Source organism: Pelobates fuscus, chromosome 2, assembly GCF_036172605.1.
Source record: "Pelobates fuscus isolate aPelFus1 chromosome 2, aPelFus1.pri, whole genome shotgun sequence".
Classification (NCBI taxonomy): Eukaryota; Metazoa; Chordata; class Amphibia; order Anura; family Pelobatidae; genus Pelobates; species Pelobates fuscus.
Genome location: NC_086318.1, coordinates 19604739 through 19629171, shown reverse-complemented (window position 1 = coordinate 19629171; position 24433 = coordinate 19604739). Strand labels below are relative to the sequence as shown.

Below are 24433 nucleotides of genomic sequence, written 5' to 3'. Positions count from 1 at the left end.
AACTGGGGGATAAATATTCACAGGTAATCTATCTTGTACCCATTTCTGTACCTCCTCCATAGTCTTACCCAACTCTACAACCTGCTGCCGGGTAATTCCTTCTCCCAACTGACTCAAGTCCCCCCTTAAGTTACCAAGTACGGGAGGTGGTCGCCCATACATGATTTCAAAAGGAGAGAGGCCCATCCTTCTGGTAGGGGTACTGCGGATTCGCAATAAAGCTATGGGTAAGAGAACGTTCCACTTAAGTTGGGTTTCCTGACACATTTTAGCCAACTGATTCTTAATAGTTCTATTCATTCTCTCTACCTTACCAGAACTCTGGGGTCTATATGCTGTATGAAGCCTCCACTTTATACCAAGCATATGAGTCAGTTGTTGTAGGCACTGATGAACAAAAGCTGGACCATTGGCCGATCCTATAGAACAGGGTAGTCCATATCGGGGTATTATTTCTCGTAGCAGGAATCTCACAACTTCTCCTGCTTTCTCTGTACGAGTAGGACATGCTTCTACCCAGCCTGAATAGGTGCACACAATTACCAGCAGGTAACGATGTCCACCCGATTTAGGCATCACTGTAAAGTCAATTTGTAAATCGGACATGGGGAGTCCCCCCATAAACTGGACTCCTGGTGGCTTTACTGGTCCTTGTCTTGCATTATTTTTAGCACACGTTACACATCTTCGTACAATGGCCTGAGTCAAGTTGGACAATCTTGGTATGTAGAAATGTTTTCTGAGAGATTCTTCTGTGCTGTCTCTCCCAGAATGTGTCCCGTTGTGATAATTTTGGACAATTTCTACCGCTAGTGATGCTGGTATGACTATTCTTCCATCTTCTAGCTGATACCACTTGTTCTCCAAATACTTTCCTGGTTCAGTCTTTAACCACTCCTCTTCTTGAGCTGTATAAACTGGAGTCCATTGGGACAGTGGAGTTGGTATAAGAGCAGCTATATGCCCCACATATTCCTGTCTTCCTGATTCAGCAGCACGCTTAGCTGCACTATCTGCCATCCGATTTCCTTTGGTTACATCACCATCTCCTCTCAGATGCGCTCGACAATGTATGATACCGACTTCTTTCGGCTCCCACACTGCTTCCAATAGTTGTAGGATTTCAGCTGCGTACTTGATTTCTTTGCCTTCTGAATTCAGTAGTCCTCTTTCTTTATACAAAGCTCCGTGGGCATGAGTGGTTAAAAACGCATATTTGGAGTCCGTGTAGATGTTCACTCTTAAACCTTCAGCCAATTGTAACGCTCGTGTCAGTGCTATCAATTCTGCCTTTTGTGCTGATGTTCCTTTCGCCAGTGGCCGAGCTTCTATCACCTTGTCTATTGTTGTCACTGCATATCCTGCATAGCGGATCCCTTCTTTCACATAACTACTGCCGTCGGTATAATATTGAACATCGGGGTTCTGGATGGGAAAATCACGAAGATCTGGTCTACTTGAGAATACTTCATCCATTACTTCCAAACAATCATGTTGACTTTCAGTAGGTTGTGGCAAAAGGGTAGCTGGATTTAAGGTGTTTACAGTCTCTAAATGCACTCTTGGGTTTTCACACAACATTGCTTGATACTTGGTCATACGGCTGTTACTAAACCAATGATTTCCTTTGTAATCCAACAACGTCTGTACTGCATGTGGGACTCGTACATAAAGTTCTTGACCCAGAGTGAGTTTATCGGCTTCAGCTACTAGCAGGGCGGCTGCAGCTACGGCTCTTAGACAAGGTGGAAGTCCGCTGGCCACTGCATCCAATTGCTTAGACATGTAGGCAACAGGTCTTTGCCATGATCCCAAGTACTGTGTCAATACTCCCACAGCCATTCTTCTTTGCTCATGTACATACAGGTAGAATGGTCGTGTGTGATCAGGTAGACCTAATGCTGGGGCACTCATAAAAGCCTTCTTCACATCTTCAAATGCCGTTTGCTGTTCTTGGGTCCACAAGAAGAGGTCGTGCTCTGTACCTTTGATAGCTGCGTACAGAGGTTTTGCCAGTATCGCGTAGCTGGGAATCCATATCCTACAGAAGCCCGCTGCCCCCAAGAATTCTCGCACTTGTCTTCTATTCTTGGGTATCGGTATTTGGCACACAGCTTCTTTTCTCTCTGGCCCCATAATTCTTTGACCTTCAGAGATATGGAATCCCAGATATTTGACAGTTGGCAGACACAACTGAGCCTTCTTTCTAGACACCTTGTATCCTGCCTTCCATAGAATGTGTAGTAGATCGTGCGTTGCTTGCTGACAGATTTCTTTTGTAACTGCTGCTATCAACAAGTCATCTACATACTGTAACAATACACACTCTCCTGGGATGGACTCAAAATCCAGTAGATCTTGACTTAGAGCTGAACCAAATAGGGTAGGTGAATTTTTAAACCCTTGGGGCAGTCTTGTCCAGGTCATTTGGCGTTTTGAGCCCGTTACAGCGTTCTCCCATTGGAAGGCGAAAATACCTTGACTTTCTGCGGCAATTCGGAGGCAAAAGAAGGCATCTTTGAGGTCTAAGACTGTAAAGTAAGTAGCCCCGCCCGGAATTAAAGCAAGCAGGTTATATGGATTGGGTACAACTGGATGTATACTAACAACCGCATCATTGACTGCTCTCAAGTCCTGCACAGGTCGATACTCATCTGTACCGGGCTTTTGAACAGGCAGCAATGGGGTGTTCCAGGGGGAAGTACAGAATTTTAGGATACCATACCGTATGAACTTATCCAGATAAGATTGGATGTTCTTCTTAGCCTTCTGCGGGATGTGGTATTGTCTTAGGCTTACTGGATAAACCCCAAGTTTTAGTTCAATTTTTATAGGTGGAATATTGCGGGCCAGTCCTGGTGGGTTGTTCTCTGCCCAAACTCCTGGTATGTTAAATAATGACTCATCACTCCTAGGGTTTTGGCTAGTCAACGCTGTATAAAGTCGCCACTCTTCTTCCTTTGGTACGGATAATGTCATAATACCTGAAGGTCCATTAAACTTTAAGGATGTTGTTCCATTTGGTAGGAACGTAATCTGCGCTTGTAATTTTGATAGCATATCACGTCCCAGCAATTGGACTGGACATTCAGGCATATAAAGGAATTGATGTTTTACTACGTGGCCTCCCAATGTACAGAGTCGACTTTTAAGAACCGGTTTTTCAGCACTTCTTCCAGTTGCTCCTATTACAGTAATAGTCATTCCAGATGGAGGAGCAACTAGATTAGTCACCACTGAATGTTCAGCACCAGTGTCGATCATGAACGCACTCCTTTTTCCCCCTATTGATACATCGACCATAGGCTCCGCTCGACCAAGGGGGATGGAGCCCGGTCGGTATCAATAGTCCTCCATGACCGTGTCAGCCAATCCTACAAAGTCCCTGCCTTCTCTATTGCGGGACCTTTGCGCTGCTGGGAAATACCTATCTTCCCTAACACTTCCTCTGTTCCCATTGCTCCCTCTATTACCATTACTCCCTCCGGGGCCTCCTCTACCTCTCGCTCTGCCTCTAAAGTTTCCGTAACCTGCCCTGGGTTGGTCTCTCTCGTACTGCTCTCTTTGTGGACATTCGTTCCTCCAATGCCCTTCTTCCTTGCAATATGCGCACTAATTCCTACTCAAAGGCTCCCTACTCCATCTACTATCGCCTCTATCTGGGCCCCGTCTATCTACGCCTGCGATCGCTACCGCTAGCATGTCTGCCTTTCTACGCATCTTGCGCTCTTCCTCTTTCTTACTTTCTGTTTCCCTATTCATATATACCTTATTCGCTACCTCCATTAGTTGGGTGATGGACATACCTGCAAACCCTTCTAACTTCTGTAGCTTGCGCTTAATATCTCCGTAAGCTTGGCTGACAAAGGCGGAGTTCACCATTCGGGAATTATCTGCGTCTTCCGGATTAAAGGGGGTATACAAGCGGTATGCCTCCAATAATCGGTCATAAAAGACACTGGGCGCTTCATCACTTTTCTGAATCACCTCAACTGTCTTCGACATATTAATGGCTTTCTTTCCTCCGGCTTTCATGCCAGCAATTATAGCGTCTCTATAGGCTCTGAGTTGAACCATATCAGCACCATTTACATTCCAATCGGGATCGGTGTTGGGATAATGTGTTGCGGCCCATGCTGATGGATTGGCTTGGTTTAAAGTACGGGCTTTATCCTCTAGTGCTTTAATGGCCGCTTGATTAATTCTTGTCCTTTCCTCATTATTGAATAAAGTCATTAATAACTGCTGGCAATCAGCCCATGTCGGGTTATGTGTCTGTACAATTGAGGTGAACAGATCAGTCATAGCTTGTGGTTTCTCAGTATACGAGGAATTGTGGGTCTTCCAATTTAAGAGATCGGTTGTCGTGAACGGGACATATACAAAGACTGGGTCAGCATGTGCCATTTGGCCTGCGGCATCGATATAGGCTGACCCAGGATTCAGACGAAGAGGCATCTGATAGTGTTTTAATTGTTGGGCACCGGTCAGTTGTCGGGTCTGTATGGGGCTACGTGGAGGGGCGTCAGTCATAGGTTCCAGTCGGGGAGAAATAGGGTATGGGGATGTGGGAGCTTGGTTTTGGGAAAAGGTTGTAAATAAAACACTTCGAGTCGAGCTAGATGAAGCTTGACCGGAAGTCTGAAGTGGCGCCAAATCAGGATATTCGGATTTAATGGGGGTTGGTTCTGATTCCGGAAGGGGAGATTTAGTACGAGAGGGGGTGGATTCTGTACTGGAGGAGGAAGCGGAAGTGGATGAGGGTAATGAGGGGAGGGTTGCAGGACTTCCTGCATTTGCGTCACTTCCTCTTAACGGAAAGTAAGGGGGCGGCAAAGGGATCTCGGACTCAGGGGGCGTGTCCAAAATGGGCCTAACACCAGTCCTAGTGGACAAACAAGTCCTAGCTACCATGAGGCGACATTGCTCCTCGTGGCATGTCTGAAGCCATTTTGGCGAGTCATTTACGGCCTGTCTCCAACAATCAATATAAGGAAACTGGCCGTAAAGTTCAGGCCTACCCGATACAGCCACGTGTAAGCGCTGTACCAGAGTTGGATCCAAACTGCCACGTGGCGGCCATGCCGCAACCAAAGTAGGCCACTCCCTAGTACACAAAGTGACCAAACGTACAGGAGACATTTTAACTCCAAAATCACATGTCTTGAATCCCTTTTTAAAATTCTTCACCATACAACCTAAGGGATCCGGAATCGTTGACTGCGACGCGCCCATACTTATCAATGGAACGTCGTTGACAACGAATACTATGCACGCGTACTATTCAACAGTCACACCCGTTTCCTCTGGCAACAGCACCACGTGGTACGGTTACCAAGTGAAACGTATACAATAACACAATAAACACTCAGGGAATTCCCGTACACACACAGCTGTTACACCAGTCACTAAATAATCAATATTATGCCCTTTGGCGAAACTATACAGTCACCCACGCTATAATTCTCTATATACAAATTACCCGTCTATAACACACCCCAGTAACATCGTCTTTTACAAATAGCGGTTACAGTACGGTTAGTATAGGTCAAAGCACAAGTTAAGGTCACAATACAATTATTAGTGGTTATGGTGTTAAACATGCAATGGACGACAATGATTAGTACTTATATACAGTGTCAGTAAATATACAGGGTTATGGTACCGTGCACTATAATACAGCAACACACTATTAACACTCCCGCTAGACGGCTGAGCTCGCGCTATCTAACAAGATATACACTTTACTAAACAATCTTTATCACATTTACAATTCCCAACTAAACTATTGGCCAGTACCTTGATGGACTACCTAAAACTATATACACCCGTTTTGGTTAGCCACACTGCCCAAGCACCACATATAGCGAGCTAGAGGACCGAATTTACACAGGCGCCTCTTAGTCGATTACTATCAAAAATCTAGTGGGTTCCAAATTTACACGCCTTCCCACTTAGCCAAGATAGGTTGAGAACTAGCGAACCGAATTTACACAGGCGCCGCTTAGTCTCCCGGTCCCTCCGACCTAGCGAACGTAATATACACCCTAGAACGCTAGTCTAGACAAGACACCGGTGTCCGGCTAGGGCTATTTACACAGGACCCCGCCTGACTAACCAAATCAAACGGTCTGACTAAAGAGCGTTCAATTGAGCGGTGCGCCTTCGCTCCTTCCCTCCGACAGAGGGGGCAGATTCCATACACAAATAACCCCTTATGGGCCTACCGCACAATCGGTATACCCCTAGTGGGTCTGCCGTCTAAAACAGCAGTTGTCTTACCTCCTCGTTCCTGAACCTGAGTTCACACTCATCGACGGGGACACCCCAGCACTTCTCACGTAGAGGCCGATGATCTCCTGGACAACAGACCAGTGGCGCCGAGACGAAGGGAGGTCCACGCAGAAGTTCAGGGGTGCAGCCGTAGAGAACGTGGGCAAAGATAGACCGTCTCACGCCTCTGCCTCTCAGCTACCGTTGAACGATGAGCTTCCCGGCCAATGCACCAAATGATACCGGAGAAACTGACGGAAGCGAAGCACAGAGAGATGGACACAGGTTTCTTCAGGAAGGAAGAGATTCTTTATTGGATCACCGATCGGGACTCAGAGGGACTAACGTCACCAAAATACCACAAGTTCTGAGCCCCGGACAATAGTGCAGGCTCCTTATATAGGCACATAACTCCTCCCATATTAAGCTCCACCCGCACATTCTCTTGACCAATCAATACAAATAAGAATTAACTTCCTGCTTGACCGCATGGCTTGTCCAGCACAATGGAGGAGGGGAATACTATATCCTGTATTCTTGCACATGCTCCGTACACTACTGATCGTATCTTGCCTCGTGCAACCAACTGATCGATACGTCAGCATATGCACGTACACATGCCACGTGGTAATCTCGGCCTACTAAATTTATTTTTACCGAGATTCCACCACAATATGTCCTGAGTAGCTGCACTTCCACCTTGTGGTAGGGGCAACCCTGACCTCCGTCTGAAAGTAGGGTTTTTATACTTTGTGCGGAGTTATCTCAGAGAGTTACAGAGCCATCTGGAAGTTATCTGGCAGAGCCAACAGCCGGCGTTTCGCTGCAGAAGGTGACAAAATCATCTCACCTGCCACCACCATGCTCACATGTGCTGAATCTAATATTTAGCAATTTCTTTTTACTTTGTCAGAACAGATGGCCATCACCCTTGTTTTGTGCACTCTAATTAATTTTGAAAAATCCCAACGTTATCAGAAGATGTTGTTTTCTTTCTAATTGCACGCTTTTTGTATGATTTATGCCAGAAACTGTATATTGGAGCGAGAAGCAACGTGATGTCATCTGTTTTCAAATTGTCTCATTTTAAACAGATTGGCTTTTTAAAGTGTCCAATTAAAGTCTTCATTGCCAAATGCTTGCATATACCTCTGTCTCTACCGTAGATATTGTACCCACTTGCAGTCTAATTGACAAGCTAATATAGAATGTAAGATTATTGATTTTAAAATAATAAAAAAATAAATTTTTGTAGAGGAAAACATGGCTGTAAAGATATTTCTAATCATCATATTTGTATTACATATTACTGAACACATTTCAGAAACCTCGATTGTCTGACTCAAATCACCAAGAGGGATATATATGGAAATAAAAAGCATATCTTATGGGTAGTTTCACCCAGACTTCAAATTGTGCATTTTTCCTCTTTCATTGTTATTGTAATGATGTTAAGTGTATACTATTGTCTTCTGCTTTGCGTACCTCTGGAAATTCAACAGATTATGTCTGGAACATTTTCCAGGCCTGTTCCATGTCAATGACATCACTCCTGTCCAACTTTACGACCTTCCATTTTTTTCTCCTCAGCAGAAAGATACACTTTCTTCAAAACTGTAACTGAACCGCTGCTTTACTGCCTCTTTCTTTGTTTTCTCCTCCTCTTCTGTACCTCGCTTAGTTGGAGTTCCTCAAGGCTCTGTACTGGGACCTATTCTTTTCTCAATTTACTCTGCCTAATATCCTCTGATATCATTCAATGGCTATTAATATAGCTTTCAATGATACCCTGTCCTCAACTGATGTCTCGCTGCGTCTATTGGGTTATGTCAAGGATTGCCTATCCTCTGTCTCGGCCTGGATGACTTTGTGATTCCTAAAATTCAACCTCTCCAAAACTGGACTCCTTGCCTCTCCTCCCTCTAAATTTGCTTCTATGCCTGGTTCCCATAAGGTCAACGTAGCGATAATATCCTCTAACACACAAGTGCGTTGCAACTGTGTGCTCTTTGACTCCGACTTCTCCTTCATCCCTTACATAAAATCTATCACCAAATACTTTCACGTTAAAAACATCTTGTTCGCTCCTTTCTCACTCAATATGCAACTAAAACACTTGTCAATGCTCTCCGTCCCCCCCGTCCCCCTGGATTTATTAGCGTAACCCTCTGCTTGCCGGACTGAAAAGTGCCCGGATTGAAGATTTACTTACGTCCACGAATTCTCACACCTCAACCTTCTGACAGTCTCTATAAGGGTACCTGTTTAATTTAGGATTCGGTTTAAAGATCTTGTGCTTGCCTACAAAGCTCTCAATAACCGTGCCCATGCCTACATCTCCTCCCTCATTAGCAGATATGCTCCAGCTTAACATCTTAGCTCAACTGGTATTGTCCCTTCCTCCCACCTGTACCTCAGACTCTCTCCTGCAGGATTTCTGGAGTTGCCACCCTCTTTATGGAATGCCCACTTGCAGGACATCCATCTCTTCTTGTCTCTGCTGTCCTTTAAGAAATTCCTAAAAACACAGTTCTTTAGAGAAGTCCATCAGCTCTCTCATTAACTCCCCATTCCCTACAACCTTCCTCTACCGTCTTCCACCTACTGTGTTCCCTCCTCCCAAAAACCCTTCCCATTTTCGTACAAATCAAATCACTTGATCCCCTCACTTCCCTCTGTGTATTTGTCTCTTATCCCTTTAGATTGTAAGCTCACTTGGGCAGGGCCCTCGTCGCATATATTGTTCACACATGTCAAATGTGTTTTGTTAGAATTAAGTTTCTGTCTTGATTCATATTGTACATTGCTACGGAATATGTTGGTGCTATATGAAGAATTGTAATTAAATTGTGTCCATACTTTGTTTGACGTCACTTGTGACATTATTGGGAAGGCTGTGGTAGGGGAAAGTCTGGTATGACAGTGGCTTTCTCTGTAATGGCACAAGTAAGGCAAACCTTGCTTGAGATGTTTCTAATTGACTGCATTCAAGATCAACTCTGCGTTCTGTCTTATGAGGTCAATAAAATGAGTTCCATTGAGTTAAGAAACAATTAGGCCATTAAACCGCACATCATTCCCCACCCACCCCATAAAAAGGATGTATTTACTGAAAAAGTTTGTTGTAGTGACAGTTTAAAAAAAAAAAAAAAATGCATACTTTGTGATGATTTAGAATACAATTAGAAATTTCAATTGTGGCGAATCAGGAATTCAGAATTAAAGCACCACTAAAGCCATGAAGACCACTTAAACTCAAAAAAGTGGTGTAGCTGCAGTGTTCCTATAATTTTAACCCTTCGATTTAAAACTTTGCCATTTAGTAGAAACAGCAATGTTTACATTGAAGAATCAAATACTCCTCTAGTGACTGTCTACCTAATAGCTACTAGAGACACTTCCTCCTCCAGAACCAAGTGAGCAGCGATTGATTGGTGGAGCACCACACAAGCAGGGGCGGGCTGGGCCGGGGGGCAGGGAGGCAATTGCCCCCCAGGCCGCCCGAAATTCTTTTAGGACCGGCCGCGGCGGGCCGGCCCTTTAAATGCTGCAGCCGCCGAGCGCTCTGTAAAGAGCGCTCAGGCGGCTGCAGAACAGATTCTCCCCTCCCTCCCCTCCCCTGTAGGTGGCCGAGCTGGTCTCCGGTCCGCGGTCCCGGCCGGAGTGATAGGAAAGTGCACTGAGTGTGCACTTCCTGTCAGTCCGGCCGGGTACAGGAAACAGAAACCCCTGTTCCGCGCGGAACAGGAGTTTCTGTTTCCTGTACCCGGCCGGACTGACAGGAAGGTGCACACTGAGCACCTTCCTGTCACTCCGGCCGGGACCGCGGACCGGAGTGCAGCTCGGCCACCTACAGGGGAGGGGGTAAGAAGAAGGGGGGGAGAGTAAGAAGAGGGGAGGGGGGGGAGAGTAAGAAGAGGGGAGGGGGGGAGAGTAAGAAGAGGGGAGGGGGGAAGAGTAAAAAGAGGGGAGGGGGGGAGAGTATAAAGAGGGGAGGGGGGAGAGTAAAAAGAGGGGAGGGGGAGAGTAAAAAGAGGGGAGGGGGGAGAGTAAAAAGAGGGGAGGGGGGGAGTAAGAAAAGGGGAGGGGGGAGAGTAAGAAAAGGGGAGGGGGAGAGTAAGAAGAGGGGAGGGGGGAGAGTAAAAAGAGGGGAGGGGGAGAGTATAAAGAGGGGAGGGGGGAGAGTAAAAAGAGGGAAGGGGGGAGAGTAAGAAGAGGGGAGGGGGGAGAGTAAAAAGAGGGGAGGGGGGAGAGTATAAAGAGGGGAGGGGGGGAGAGTATAAAGAGGGGAGGGGGAGAGTAAAAAGAGGGGAGGGGGGAGAGTAAAAAGAGGGGAGGAGGGGAGAGTAAAAAGAGGGGAGGGGGGGAGAGTAAGAAAAGGGGAGGGGGAGAGTAAGAAAAGGGGAGGGGGGAGAGTAAGAAGAGGGGGGAGTAAGAAGAGGGGAGGGGGGAGTAAGAAGAGGGGAGGGGGAGTAAGAGGGGCGGGGGGAGTAAGAAGAGGGAAGAGAGGGAGTAAGAAGAGGGGAGGGGGATAATAACAGGGGGGAGTAAGAAGAAGGGGAGATAAGAAAAAGAGGGGGGTAAGAAGAAGAAGGGGGGAGTAAGAACAAGAGTGGGGAGTAATTAGAAGAAGGGGGTAAGAAGAAGAGGGGGTAAGAAGAAGAAGGGGGAGTAAGAAGAAGAGGGGGGAGTAAAAAGAAGAAGGGGGTAAGAAGAAGAGGGGGGAGTAAGAAGAAGAAGGGGGTAAGAAGAAGAGGGGGGAGTAAGAAGAAGAGGGGGGAGTAAAAAGAAGAAGGGGGTAAGAAGAAGAAGGGGGTAAGAAGAAGAAGAAGGGGGTAAGAAGAAGAAGGGGGGTAAGAAGAAGAAGGAAGGGGTAAGAAGAAGAAGGAAGGGGTAAGAAGAAGAAGGAAGGGGTAAGAAGAAGAAGGAAGGGGTAAGAAGAGGGAGGAGGGTAAGAAGAAGGGGTAAGAAGAACAAGGGGGGGAGTAAGAAGAACACAGGGAGGAGGGGGGTTAGAAGAACACGGGGGGTGAGAACACACAGAGGGAGGAGTGAGAAGAACACAGGGAGGGTGGAGGGGGGATGAGAAGAGCACAGGGAGGGTGGGTGAGTGTGAGAAGAGACCGCTAGGGGAGGGTGGGGGAGAGGAGAGACCACTAAGGGGCAGAGGAGAGCTCTAAGGGACAGAAGGGACAGCTCTATAGGACAGGGGGCAAGACAGGGAGCTCTTTAACACTACGCACACACACACACACACACACAATGCATCCCTATACATACACAGAAACACAATGCATCCCTATACATACACAGAAACACACAATGCATCCCTATACATACACAGAAACAGAACATGCTTCCCTTACACACAGAGAAACACACAATGCATCCATTACACACACACACAATGCAACCCTTACACACAAAGACAATGCATCATTTGCACACATACACAGAAACATACAATGCAAACCCTTACACACACATGCAAACACACACACTGTTTTTCTTACATACACACAGAAACACAATGCATCTCTTACACTCAATGCACACACATACAGACACACACCTTGCATCCCTTATGCATACAAACACAGATTCACACAATGCATCCCTCACACACAACCAGAAACACATAATACATCCCTTATACACAAATACACACTGCTTCCACTACACACAAACACACTGCATCACCTGCACAAACTGGTATCCCTATACACTACATACCATAAGCACACATATTAGATAACACATAACACATCCCCTACACACTCCACTCCCTGTGAGCGAGCTCATGGGTGGGTGGAACATACAAGTGGACTTATGAGTGGGCCTTATGGGCATACTCACCGTCAGGCACTGGAGCCCAGACCTTGAGATGTGTAAGAGGCCCCCAAAAAATGGAGCTGCTTCCAATTCTCCCAGAACGTTGAATTTTGTGACCACAGTTGCAAACAGCCTCCAGAGGTCCTGTTCTACACCAGACCAGTGGAGCCAAACTGCAGCCCATCATCATCCTCATCTAATTGTAAGTAGGCAATCTAGTATATTATTATTGACACTAATCTATAATTTACCTCACATTAAAGGGACACTATAGCTTAATGAAGTGGTTCTGGTGTCTATAGCTGGTCCCTGCAGGCTTTTTAATGTAAACACACACTGTGTGCAGCACTGGCGTTAGTTCATATGGCAGATCATACGGGTGGGGCATTGTGATGTCACATGGGGGGGGGCGGCAAATTTATATTTTGTCTAGGGCGGCAAAAATCCTTGCACCGGCTCTGATCCTGGGCAGGTGCACCAGTCTACTGGTGACCCACAGGAGGGGAGTGCACTGATTGCACTGCACTCTCCTCCTGCCCAGACCCGTCTTGACCGCAGTGCAAGTGCCCTCTGCCCCTAATTTACAGTGGCTCACACTCACAACAAGCAGTGCCTGGAGCCCTTTGCAGAGACGGAAACAAAGAGGTTCTGCGGCAGCTGGCCGTCCTGCAAGCATTACATTAAACAGCTGTTCCCCATGCAGCCACAGGTGGCATTGTGCTGGGAGACTGTGATTACTCTTCATTTCCTCCCAGCCTACAGAGCAGCGCATGGGGGAGAGAGGAGGAGGCATGATTTAATCTTGAATAAATCCTCTAAGCAAACCTTTATAAATTTGGGGGGGATCAGCTCTAGTTTCCACAGTTTATTTGTGTTTACTCTCATCTCTGTATTAATATTGAGGGATGTCTAAGTAGTAACATCAGTGTGTGTCAGCAGGGCCAGCCGTTGGGGTGGGCAAGCTGTGCGGTCACGCAGGGTGCCATGACCACAGAGGCGCCCGGCGGCCAACACAGCTCACAAGTTGGGTACACCAGCATATTTAATTTAAACGATTCGCTGGTGGTCCACTGGTGCGCACCAGCAGTAGGTGCAGTCAGATCATATCCTCTCCCTCGTGGTTCCGGCGCTCAGTTACTGAGTCAGAGCACAGGCTCAGAGATTCTCAGCCTGTGCTCTGACAACATTGAAAGTCAGAGCCGTGAAGGAGCGGGTATGGCAAAGAGCTACTGATTAGCATTACATCAATATCCGTTATAAAACCAGAAAAAGGTGGGCATGGATGGTGAACTGATTTGGTGGCGCAATGGGCCACTTGACTGGTTTTGCCCCCCAGGCCTAAGGCTGCCAGCCCTCCCCTGCACACAAGCCTATCTCCTGCCCAATGCATCTCCAAGAGATAGCAGAAGAGGTCGGCATTCATGCTGATGAAGACAGAGACAGGGTAGGTCGATGCAGTGGAGGAGTCTTGACTCTGGAAACGAGCTATATAAAATCATTCTTCAATTTACGTTGGCAGAGGAGGGTGGACAGATGTCAGAGCAATTGGGAACATATTGTCCCCCAAAAAACTATTGTTATTGTTGGGGCTATAGGTTACCATTAATTCAAACAAAATGTTGGGCTAAATTTCAGAATTCAAATTGATTTCAATTAGTTAGGCCATCTAAAGCCATCTGTTTGCTCAGCCCCCACACAAAAAAACAAAGAAAAAAAAATTAAAGAATGTCAAATCTTTTTTTTTTAAATATATAACAGACTGAATCCAAATATTTGCATTTCATATTCTCAAAGCATGAGAGAATAAACTGCCTGGACCTGATAATGAAAAGCACACAGTTATCACAAGACTCACATGTGTTCCAGGTTTCCTTACAGGTGCATTTTAATTAGGTTTTTCTAGTGTCCCAGATTTTCTTTGAAGAACATTTCTAACAATATATGGATTTATGGATGTATGGACCCAACTTTGCATATTTCACGGTGATCCTCTGTGACCATGGCTGCTGGTTCTGCTCACTCTGACAGGGCTTTCTTGGACAAAGATGTCAATATGGCATTGGCATGTTTTCAGGTTTTCTGTAATGTGGCTCTGAAGCCTTGCCAAGACCCCAGGACTGTGGAGGCAGCCAAGCAGGTTTTGGGTGGTTTGGTTATGGTGTGATTAGGTCGCAAGCCTGCACATGTATGCCTTCCAACCTGTCCAATTTTAGCAAGACAGTCATGATTTTAGCATCCTGTCCAGTTGTCCTGACTATGTTCCCTGGTGTCCCGCTTTTAATGACACCAGGAAACTGTCCCCAACAAGAATAGCATACAGATCTTTTTAATAAACACAATCAGAATAATGACGGAGTTTAACCATTACTTTTCAGAACACTTTGATGAATATCCTCCGCAGACTGTATTTCGATCGCTGTGTGATACTTTTTATTTGGACTCTGACCGATGGGCCAGTAGAGAAATTTGTGTCACTTGCTCCAGTCAACGGTGGCGGACCCACCAGGAATGGGGGCGTATCCACCTATAGAATCGACAAGCTGCCTGCTTCAGTCCTAGTTCCCTGAGCATAGCACGTCTAATGATGGGCTCGCACTATGCTTGCTGTTTAAGGGACTGTTCCCTGGTGTCCAGCAAAGAACTCGAGTGAAGTTCTACACAGTCTAATGATGGTCTCATGCTGGTATTCAGCTGTAATGCTCAAGAACACTAGGGAACAAAATCCGGACCGCCGGACTGGACCAGACAGATTTGGTCTGACCCGACGCTTGGGAGGTGTGGTCAGGTTGATTAAGTAGACCATGGAAATTCTTTACTCCATTCCTTTCTTTTTTTTTTCATCTTTAAAAACCTCTCATTTTACTGAAACAGCTTGGTGTTTTTAGCCTAGACTTTGCCTTTCCAGTATAGATTTGCTACAGTTGCAGTTTTAGTAAATAAGCCCCATGTAATTTTCTCTATTTTTTTAGATTTCTGAAACCATTTTCAGCAAGGATTCACAATTTGACTACTGAATGTAAGTGATAGCGACAAGCTCTCCAAATGCCCAATACACAGCAAGTACCAGTCCCTCTGGCTCCCTCTGCACTGGGAATGTTTGTCCTGGGATTCTGAACAGAAATATACAGCCCTGAGTTATTGTGCACTCTGTAAGAGGTTTTACATGCGAGGTCCTGGAGGGATGTAAAATATTGTAAACAGAATCAATGTAATACATGGAAGAGGGATATTTTAGGACTTGGCTTTTCCACTTGGGCGCATTCCTGCTGTATGAACTGATGGGAAAGAATAGAATAAATGACTTTTATATTCTAGTGGCACTATTGCAAGAATAATAAATAACATTCGGAAGAAGTATTTATGGCAAAAAGTTTATCATTTTTGTTTGTTTTCTAGCAGTACATTGTGTTTGAAGTGTCCCAGTACATTCAATTCAATATATTGTATTCTCTTTAGGTAAACCCATAGGGATTTGGGATAGTACACAAGTAAAGTTGTTTTTGAGGGGACGTTGTTATATAGTGCTATATATATAGTGACATATTAAATGATAAAATAAAAACACATCAGCTAATTTTAATGTCATCGGTGCAACAGAACAATAATGGCGTACAATCCTTCTTGACTCTGAACTGGCAAACTTTCTCTTTTGGACTAGCATGTTATTAAAGGAACACTATAACATTGGGAACTCAGTTTCCCTGAAAATAAGACATACCCCGAAAATAAGCCCTAGCTAGCTTATTTTTGGGGATGCTCATAACACTCATAACAAGTCCCACCCCGAAAAACGAGCCCTTGTCGCCAGTAAGCTAATCTATGTTCGGGGAAGTTTTCCCGAGCATAGATTTGCGTGATTACATTCGCGAGTGAACTAATCTTTGTTCGGGAAAGTTTCCCTGAACATAGATTTGCGGGATTCCATCCACTATTAAACTGGTCTATGTTCGACCTGCTTTCTAGCGCATGCGTGAAATAAGATATCCCCCAAAAATAAGCCCTAGTGTGTTTTTCGGGGGGGGAAATTAATATAAGATCTGGTCTTATTTTAGGGGAAACACTGTATGTATTCATAACACTATTGTGTTCCCCTATCAATGTAGGTGTGCAGGCATTTAAAAAGTATGTTCTACTTATCTTGGGTCCTGCTGCAAGCTGGTCTCTCTGCTGCTGCACCTCCTTGGTTGACTACTTCAGTCTCGTTTGGGATGCATTTGGAGGCTAGTGCGTATGTGCAGCAAAACGTGACCCTGCAACAATCAAATGGTCTCCGTGAGCCCCTCTCATTGGAATAGAGAGTTTGACTTGGCTATTGCTGGAGAAGCGCCTCTAGTGGTGGCCTGGAAGACATCATGTTAACCCTGCAACAGGGGCGTACCTAGAGCATTTGGCACCCGGGGCGGACCCTGAGTGTGGCACCCCCCTGCTCCCCCCCCCCCCCCATAATAAAAATGTAAGAAAACACCCACATTTTTTTCAATGTTTTCAATAATATTTATTGCACAAATTTGTAAACTGCTTGTAACATTTGTAAAATGCGCCAGTTTTGTAGAAGGGGGAAGACCAGTGCTTTTGTAGAAAGGGGCTGGTGAGAACTGCCCTGCTCCTTTCTACAAAGCCCCTTGTCTCGCCCTTCATATAAAAACCCTGCACCCCGATCACATAAATTTCATACACTCCCTACACATAAAAACCCTGCACCCCGATCACATAAATTTCATTCACTCCCTACACATAAAAATCCTGCACACCCCTTAATAAAAAACCCTGCACACCCCCTTAATAAAAAACAAAAACGTGCACAACCCCTCTTAATAACAAAAAACCTGCACACCCCCCTTATAAAAACCCTGCACACCCCCCTTATAAAAACCCTGCACACCCCCTTAACAAAAAAACAAAAATCTGCAGTGCACATCCTCCCTTAATAAATAGAATACTGCAACCCCCTTAATCAAAAAAACCCTGCACCCCCATTATTTAAACCTCCCCCTTTAATTCTTTAATCCACAGCCCCCTTTAATTAATCCACACCCCCCTTAATTAATACACCCCCCTTAATTAATCCACAACCCCCTTAATTAATACACCCCCATTAATTAATCCACAACCCCCTTAATTAATACACCCCCATTAATTAATCCACACACCCCTTAATACACCCCCCTTAATTAATACACCCCCCTTAATAAATCCTCACTGCCCCTTAATTAATACACCCCCTTTAATTAATCCACACCCCCCTTAATTAATACAGCCCCCTTAATTAATCCACACCCCCCTTAATTAATACACCCCCTTAATTAATACTCACTCCCCCCTTAATTAATACACCCCCTTAATTAATCCACACCCCCCTTAATTAATACACCCCCTTAATTAATCCTCACTCCCCCCTTAATTAATACAGCCCCCTTAATTAATCCACACCCCCTTAAAACACCCCCTTAATTAATCCTCACTGCCTTAAATACACCCCCCTTAATTAATCCTCACTCCCCCTTAATTAATACAGCCCCCTTAATTAATCCACACCCCCCTTAATTAATATACCCCCTTAATTAATCCTCACTCCCCCCTTAATTAATACACCCTCCTTAATTAATCCACACCCCCCTTAATTAATACAACCCCCTTAATTAATCCACCACCCTTAAAACACCCCCTTAATTAATCCACACCCCCCTTAATTAATACACCCCCTTAATTAATCCTCACTCCCCCCTTAATTAATACACCCCCCTTAATTAATCCACACCCCCCTTAATTAATACACCCCCCTTAATTAATCCACACACCCCTTAATTAATACACCCCCTTAATTAATCCTCACTCCCCCCTTAATTAAGACACCCCCCTTAATTAATACACCCCCTTAATTAATACACCCCCTTAATTAATCCACACACCCCTTAATTAATACACCCCCTTAATTAATCCTCACTCCCCCCTTAATACAGCCCTCTTAATTAATCCACACCCACTTAAAACACACCCCTTAATTAATCCACACTGCCTTAATTAATACACCCGCCTTAATTAATCCTCACTCCCCCTTAATTAATACAGCCCCCTTAATTGATCCACACCCCCTTAATTAATACACCCCCTTAATTAATCCTCACTCCCCTCTTAATTAATACACCCCCCTTAATTAATCCACACCCCCCTTAATTAATACACCCCCTTAATTAATCCACACCCCCCTTAATTAATACACCCCCTTAATTAATCCTCACTCCCCCCTTAATTAATACAGCCCCCTTAATTAATCCACACCCCCCTTAATTAATACAGCCCCCTTAATTAATCCACACCGCCCTTAATTAATCCACCCCCTTAATTAATCCTCACTCCCCCCTTAATTAATACACCCCCCTTAATTAATCCACACCCCCTTTAATTTATACACCCCCCTTAATTAATACACCCCCTTAATTAATACACCCCCTTAATTAATACACCCCCCCTTAATTAATCCTCACTCCCCCCTTAATTAATACACCCCCTTAATTAATCCTCACTCCCCCCTTAATTAATACACCCCCCTTAATTAATCCTCACTCCCCCCTAATTAATACAGCCCCCTTAATTAACCCACACCCCCTTAATTAATACACCCCCTTAATTAATCCATACCCCTCATAATACCCCCTTAATTAATCCTCACTCCCCCTTAATTAATACAGCCCCCTTAATTAATTCACACCCCCCTTAATACACCCCCTTAATTAATCCTCACTCCTTTAATTAAACCTCCCTCCCCTTTAATTCTTTAATGGCCATTATCCACCCCCCCTTTAATTAATTTAGCCCCATCACATAAAATGACTACTTACATTTTGATGATGCCTTGACCGACTGGGTGCCTCACCGCCCGGATATTGGATCCTTCCGCTGGATAGTTCCGTGAAGGCGGGCTGACGGCGCTGCGCACGACGTCATCACGTTGCGCGACGCCGCGGCCCACAACACTCCTCCCCCTTCTCATCCTGGAAGTAAGTCCTGCCGGGCCGCAAAGGTGCTGTGGCTGTGCGCAGCCGCCGCAGCGTAATGATGGGGGGTGACACATGACACTGGACGTCATGGCACCCCCCTAGTCAGTGGCACCCGGGGCGGGCACCCGGGGCGGGCCGCCCCCCCCGCCCCCCCCTTAGTACGCCACTGCCCTGCAAAGTAAATATTGCTGTTTCTGCAGAACGACAATGTTTTCCGTAGCAACGTGTCAAGGTGAGTATAACCAAAAACACAAAACCTGGGACAGCCGACAGAGAAGACAGAACAGATGTATTACCGGACCTTAGAGTGGCCGGGCTTAAATAGTCAAAATTGGTGTACAAGCCAAGGTCAGGATTACAAATAAACTGATAAACTGAATAACTAGCCGGGTCAGCATAACAGATATTCAGATAGCATGTAAACAAGCCAGGTCAGAGTTACAGAGCTACACAAAATCCAGAGACCAGGTCAAACCAGAAAATCAAGCTCCAAGAATAACAATACTCTAATCGGGTACTAGTACAAAACCAATCCAGGGGAATGAAAACGGTGTAATGTGACTTTAAACATGTTTATGTGCAATCTGGTTGGTCCACATACCTCCGGCAACCCCAAAAAGTACAAGAATGGGGTCACCTGATTGATGTGGTCTCTACAGGACCGAAAGAGATGAAGTGGTCTATAGAGTTCTTTTAATAAATGTCTGTATTGACTGTCCTAGAACTCAATATAATGCGTTTCCAAAAAAGAAATACCAGAACCCTGAATTTATTAAACTTTTAATAAAACTTAAAAGTAAAGTAATTGAAGAAACATCCCCCACCTTGAGCTTCCGAATTTTAAAAGGTTCAATAGAATAAGCCACAGATAAATTACAGAGCCATTAATTATGTATTGCCTCTGTGTATTTTAATATGAAGCTTATGAGAATGTCTCTATCCCTCTCCATGAATTATATATATGTATATATTAGGAGGGGATTGGAGTTAAACACAGAATGTGTTGATATAGCAGGCTAGCAACGGACCTGTTGTGGTTTGATATCCTAGGATACATTCATGTAATAATAGAATCTGGAGTTGTCCTTTTGTCCCCGTGGTGTGCAGTGCTCGGTATCTCGTCCCCTGTGACCTGTTCCCGAGAGACAGACAGTATCTCAAGCTGTGCTGGGAGTGTAATGTGATACCAGCCATTCCTGGCAGATAACTAGCCATTTAGCAAGCCATGAGATTGTATGGAAGCTGTGACACATTGTATAGCGTTTACTTGTAAAGACACTTTTAAAGTGAAATTAAAATCAAACTCACTTTTTGGGGTCTCTCTTTTGGGTAATAAGGTCCCAAATTAGGACAGTCTCGGCAGGTTTGAGATGGCTGGGAGGTACAAGCAAGTCTTATCTCATTATGCTTATTTTACGATATATTTGCCTCTTTATGAAAGGGTTATTCCACCATCACCACTTCAGTGTTTGGAAATGAAGTCACACTGTTTCTGAGATGCTGACATGACTCTGGCCCACAGCCAATCACTGTCCCCTTATTATCCCCCCCTTTCCTTAGCATCTCTTCGCAATACGATATAGATAAGAAGACCGTCCTTGTCACTGAATACACACCTCTTTTGTAAATTCTTCCGTCTTTCTGCTCACGCTGAGATACACTGATAAAGGGAGGCATGGATGAGGGGATGCAGTATAGAACGATGCAAAGCTGCTAAACCTTAAAAAAATATAAAATTAAAGATATTTGAACATATTGTAAAAAATACGGCATTGATGTGGCCCAAACCTATCAAGTGCAATTGTTGTGCTGGTGCAAACAGTGTTCCATTAATTGTTTATAGGCAGTGTTTAACCCCTTAAGGACACATGACATGTGTGACTTGTCATGATTCCCTTTTATTCCAGAAGTTTGGTCCTTAAGGGGTTAAAAGGACACTGTAGGGACTATAACCATTTCCTCTAATTGAAGTGGTTATAGTGCCTGGGGTTCCTGGCACTGTCCCTGTATTCGGTGTTAAACCAGTTTCAAGCAGTTTAACATTAAATGAGGGTACCTGACCATCAACAGCCCGGCCCCCACTGGAGGTGTGACTAAGGCAGAGATTACACACTTCCTTCTAGCCATACCTATTCTTGCCAGCAATGGCCGCTGTGATAGGCTGAATGCAGTCAGCTGACAGTCTTAGCAAATCACAGCCGCCCATTGCTGCCCTGTCTAGTGCTTCCTAATTAACCCAGTCAGCTGAGAGAGGATGGGCAGCTGGGAAATCTTGCTGAGCATCAAAACATTACAACACTGAATGGAAGGACAGTGCCAGGACACTCCAGACACTATAACCATTTTAATTAGATGAAGCAATTACAGTGCCTATAGTGTCCATTTAACTCAAATGTTACCTCATTCGTATTTACTTCGGGTCACTTTTATTTCTACCCTGTAGTCATGTGATGCAAAGAGAGAACTCTCAGGATATAAATAAACTTAAATAATTCCCATTGGTTATTTTTTGTTTACACACACTGCATGAAGAATAGAACAATCTATCGACTCCCCATTCACAGCCTGCCACCCTGTCTAATGAAGCTGCAACCATAATACATTTTATAACACCAATGGAAATCTATTTCTAAGAATTCCTCACAAACGTCTGATCTGTTTTCAAAGACGCTGAACAGAGATCATTTTTGTGTATGTGTGATGAATCCAATATAGATTAGCCATTTCTTTTCCGGTTCTTTGCTTTACTAACCTGTGGGAACAGTACTGGCGCACAGCGATACGCAGCGGACCAAAATAATGTTACTATGTCGGAATAAAAATGATTATTTTCAACAAACATTTTGTAACAACATGCGCCTGCTGTATAATAAAAATAATGTTTTTTTTTTAAGCAATTCCACTGAATGTCTTTAATTTATGACTGCAGGCGAAAAGGTTTAATTAACACAGGCACACAATTATAACATTTACAGGGAATGATACATAGATTTCATGAATGTTACAAACCTTTGTACTGTAATCGTAAATGGCAGTTTGCGGCTGTTTGTGTGCTGCTTTTGCCAAACCTAGATGTTCTCAATACATATCTCAAGACTTTATCTTACTGCATTGTGGCAAGCAATGTCTCACCTCCCATCGGTACCGGATTCCGAAGTTTGTGTTTCTGTTCCATCATCCCGGGTTTGTCCTCAACAAACACATCATTAGTGGCCACATGAGCTGCCGGCAAGCCTATAAGATGTGGTCTGCCACAGTTTCTAGAACGTTTACTTAGTTTTCTAATGGCAGCAAATATCGCTTCGAATCTGAATTGGGAAATTCCTAAAATCTGTACTCTGAGGAGTCCATGATGACTGGGTTGCAGTCACAGTATTGGACACATCTGATAAGGTGTATCTTCAACTCTTGTTATTTCAATTCATTTTAATCTCTGTAAGATCCTAAATAAAATGATAGAAAGAGAAATGGCTGTGTTTCCTCTCCTTCTACTGGTAGTTAAAGGGACTCTATAATAGGAATGCAACATTCCTACCTGACTATCTGGATTATTGGACCATCCTAGAACAAAGAAACAAAAAAGATCAGTTACTCACCATTACTCCCCTGGTGCGCCAATCTCGCCACAGCTGACCACCTCCCCGACTGAGATTATCAATCCTAATGATCTCGGCCAATCCAATCCAAGGCTAGTGCATAACTGGAGGAAATCGCATTGCTGCGCCAGCCAGCATCTCCTTGTAGAGATACATTGAGTCTGTGCATCTCTATGGGGAGCGTACAGCATCTCATTGCAGAGCGTGGAGATGCTGACCGTCGGCTCTGCAATGTTTACAGGACCAATCCCTAGAATGCCCTTCAGTGGATGCAGAGTGACAGAGATTAGAGGTGGCCATAGGCAGCAATGTATACACCGCCCTTTTGCACTGTTGACCATGTAGGGATAGTCATTACACTGTGGTGGTTATGGTGCCTATAGTGCCTCTTTTATGTAAGATAAATAGATTTGTGTCCTTAATGACCCATATTTGTCTCCCATGAGCCATCTCTAGCTCCTTTTTTTTATCAGGGCCAGTTATGATGTCGTTTGCTACACCTTCAGACTTCAGACCACCATTTTATGAATGAGGACGCTGTGTGCCTCACTGCTTACATTGTTCACAACAGCTTTCAATGCTTCTTAACCATTTAACCATATAAGCCATTTGCCACACGGGATCATTATATGATCTTTATAGGAGTGGTAATGAATTGTGTTGGGTCACCCAGAGCAAAAACCACTAAAGCATATTATTTGGATGATGTAGTATTAATATAATATAGCGACTCTCAACCTACCCCTGAAAATAAACCGTGTTAATTCCTTGCCATTTACACTATTTTCTTTATTATGTCTAATACTTTGGCACCACCCCCTTTCATATGACATCACGTGGGTTCTCTATTGAGCAGTACAAGTATTTGTATGGCATAACCACAGAACTGAGAATTCATGCAAAGTGAGGGACAGCTTTATAGCACTCATTAGTCTTAGTATGTGTATAGCGCCAACATAGTCTGCAGCGCATTACTATTATCAAAAGAGGACTGTTTTCTTTTTATAATCCTCATTTTTGGAACCTCTTCCGGTCTCAGACAAAATCCAAGTTCTTAGAATATACTGCACTTAACTACCATACTAATGAGCACACATTCTAAGTATTGTAATGCATGGAAACATGTTGATATAGTGATTGTTTCTTTGTTAAATTAATTGCTTGTTTTTTTGTTGATTTAAGGTGTGTGCGGCTGCTGTGGAGCCTTACGTCCTCGATACAAGAGACTCGTGGATAACATATTCCCCGAAGATTCCGAGGTGAGATTTCCCGATACAAAACTCTCACTAATATAATAAAACATCTGAATTAATAATGAGTGTTAGGAGAAGTAACACTTTAATATGTAATGCATGTTTACGTTATTTTGCATGCACAAAAAATAATACATTATTGAGCATATATATTAGAATATCATTCATCATTTCATGGTGTATATTGTCATAAGACACACACTGCTTGTTTGTGATTTTTTCTTATCAGTTTATGAAATATTTGCAATATTTATCGAGCAGATTTTTTTTTACTTGTATGTACAGATATTGATTAAACTTAATTGTCAGGAAGTCAACAGAAAATTGCAAATTTAGTGGTTCTAATAGGAAAATTCTCCAAGTCAAAATGTTTTACAGTTTAGCTATGGTGGCCTTAAATTTACATTAAAGTGTAAATAACCACACAAATGTAAACCAAAGTTTAACCAAATAAACCAAATGTTAGTACACTGTATTTGTA

At 44.1% G+C, this 24433-nt stretch overlaps 1 protein-coding gene across 2 annotated transcripts in view; it reads left to right on the top strand.

Annotated features, from left to right (window-relative positions):
* The window catches only part of EFR3B (EFR3 homolog B), a 188302-nt gene that overhangs the window by 64434 nt on the left and 99435 nt on the right, over positions 1-24433 (top strand). For both annotated transcript variants that reach the window (XM_063441984.1, XM_063441983.1), the window contains exon 2: positions 23882-23958. In XM_063441984.1, the coding sequence (XP_063298054.1) occupies positions 23882-23958 (77 nt within the window). The remainder of the gene's footprint in view (positions 1-23881; positions 23959-24433) is intronic.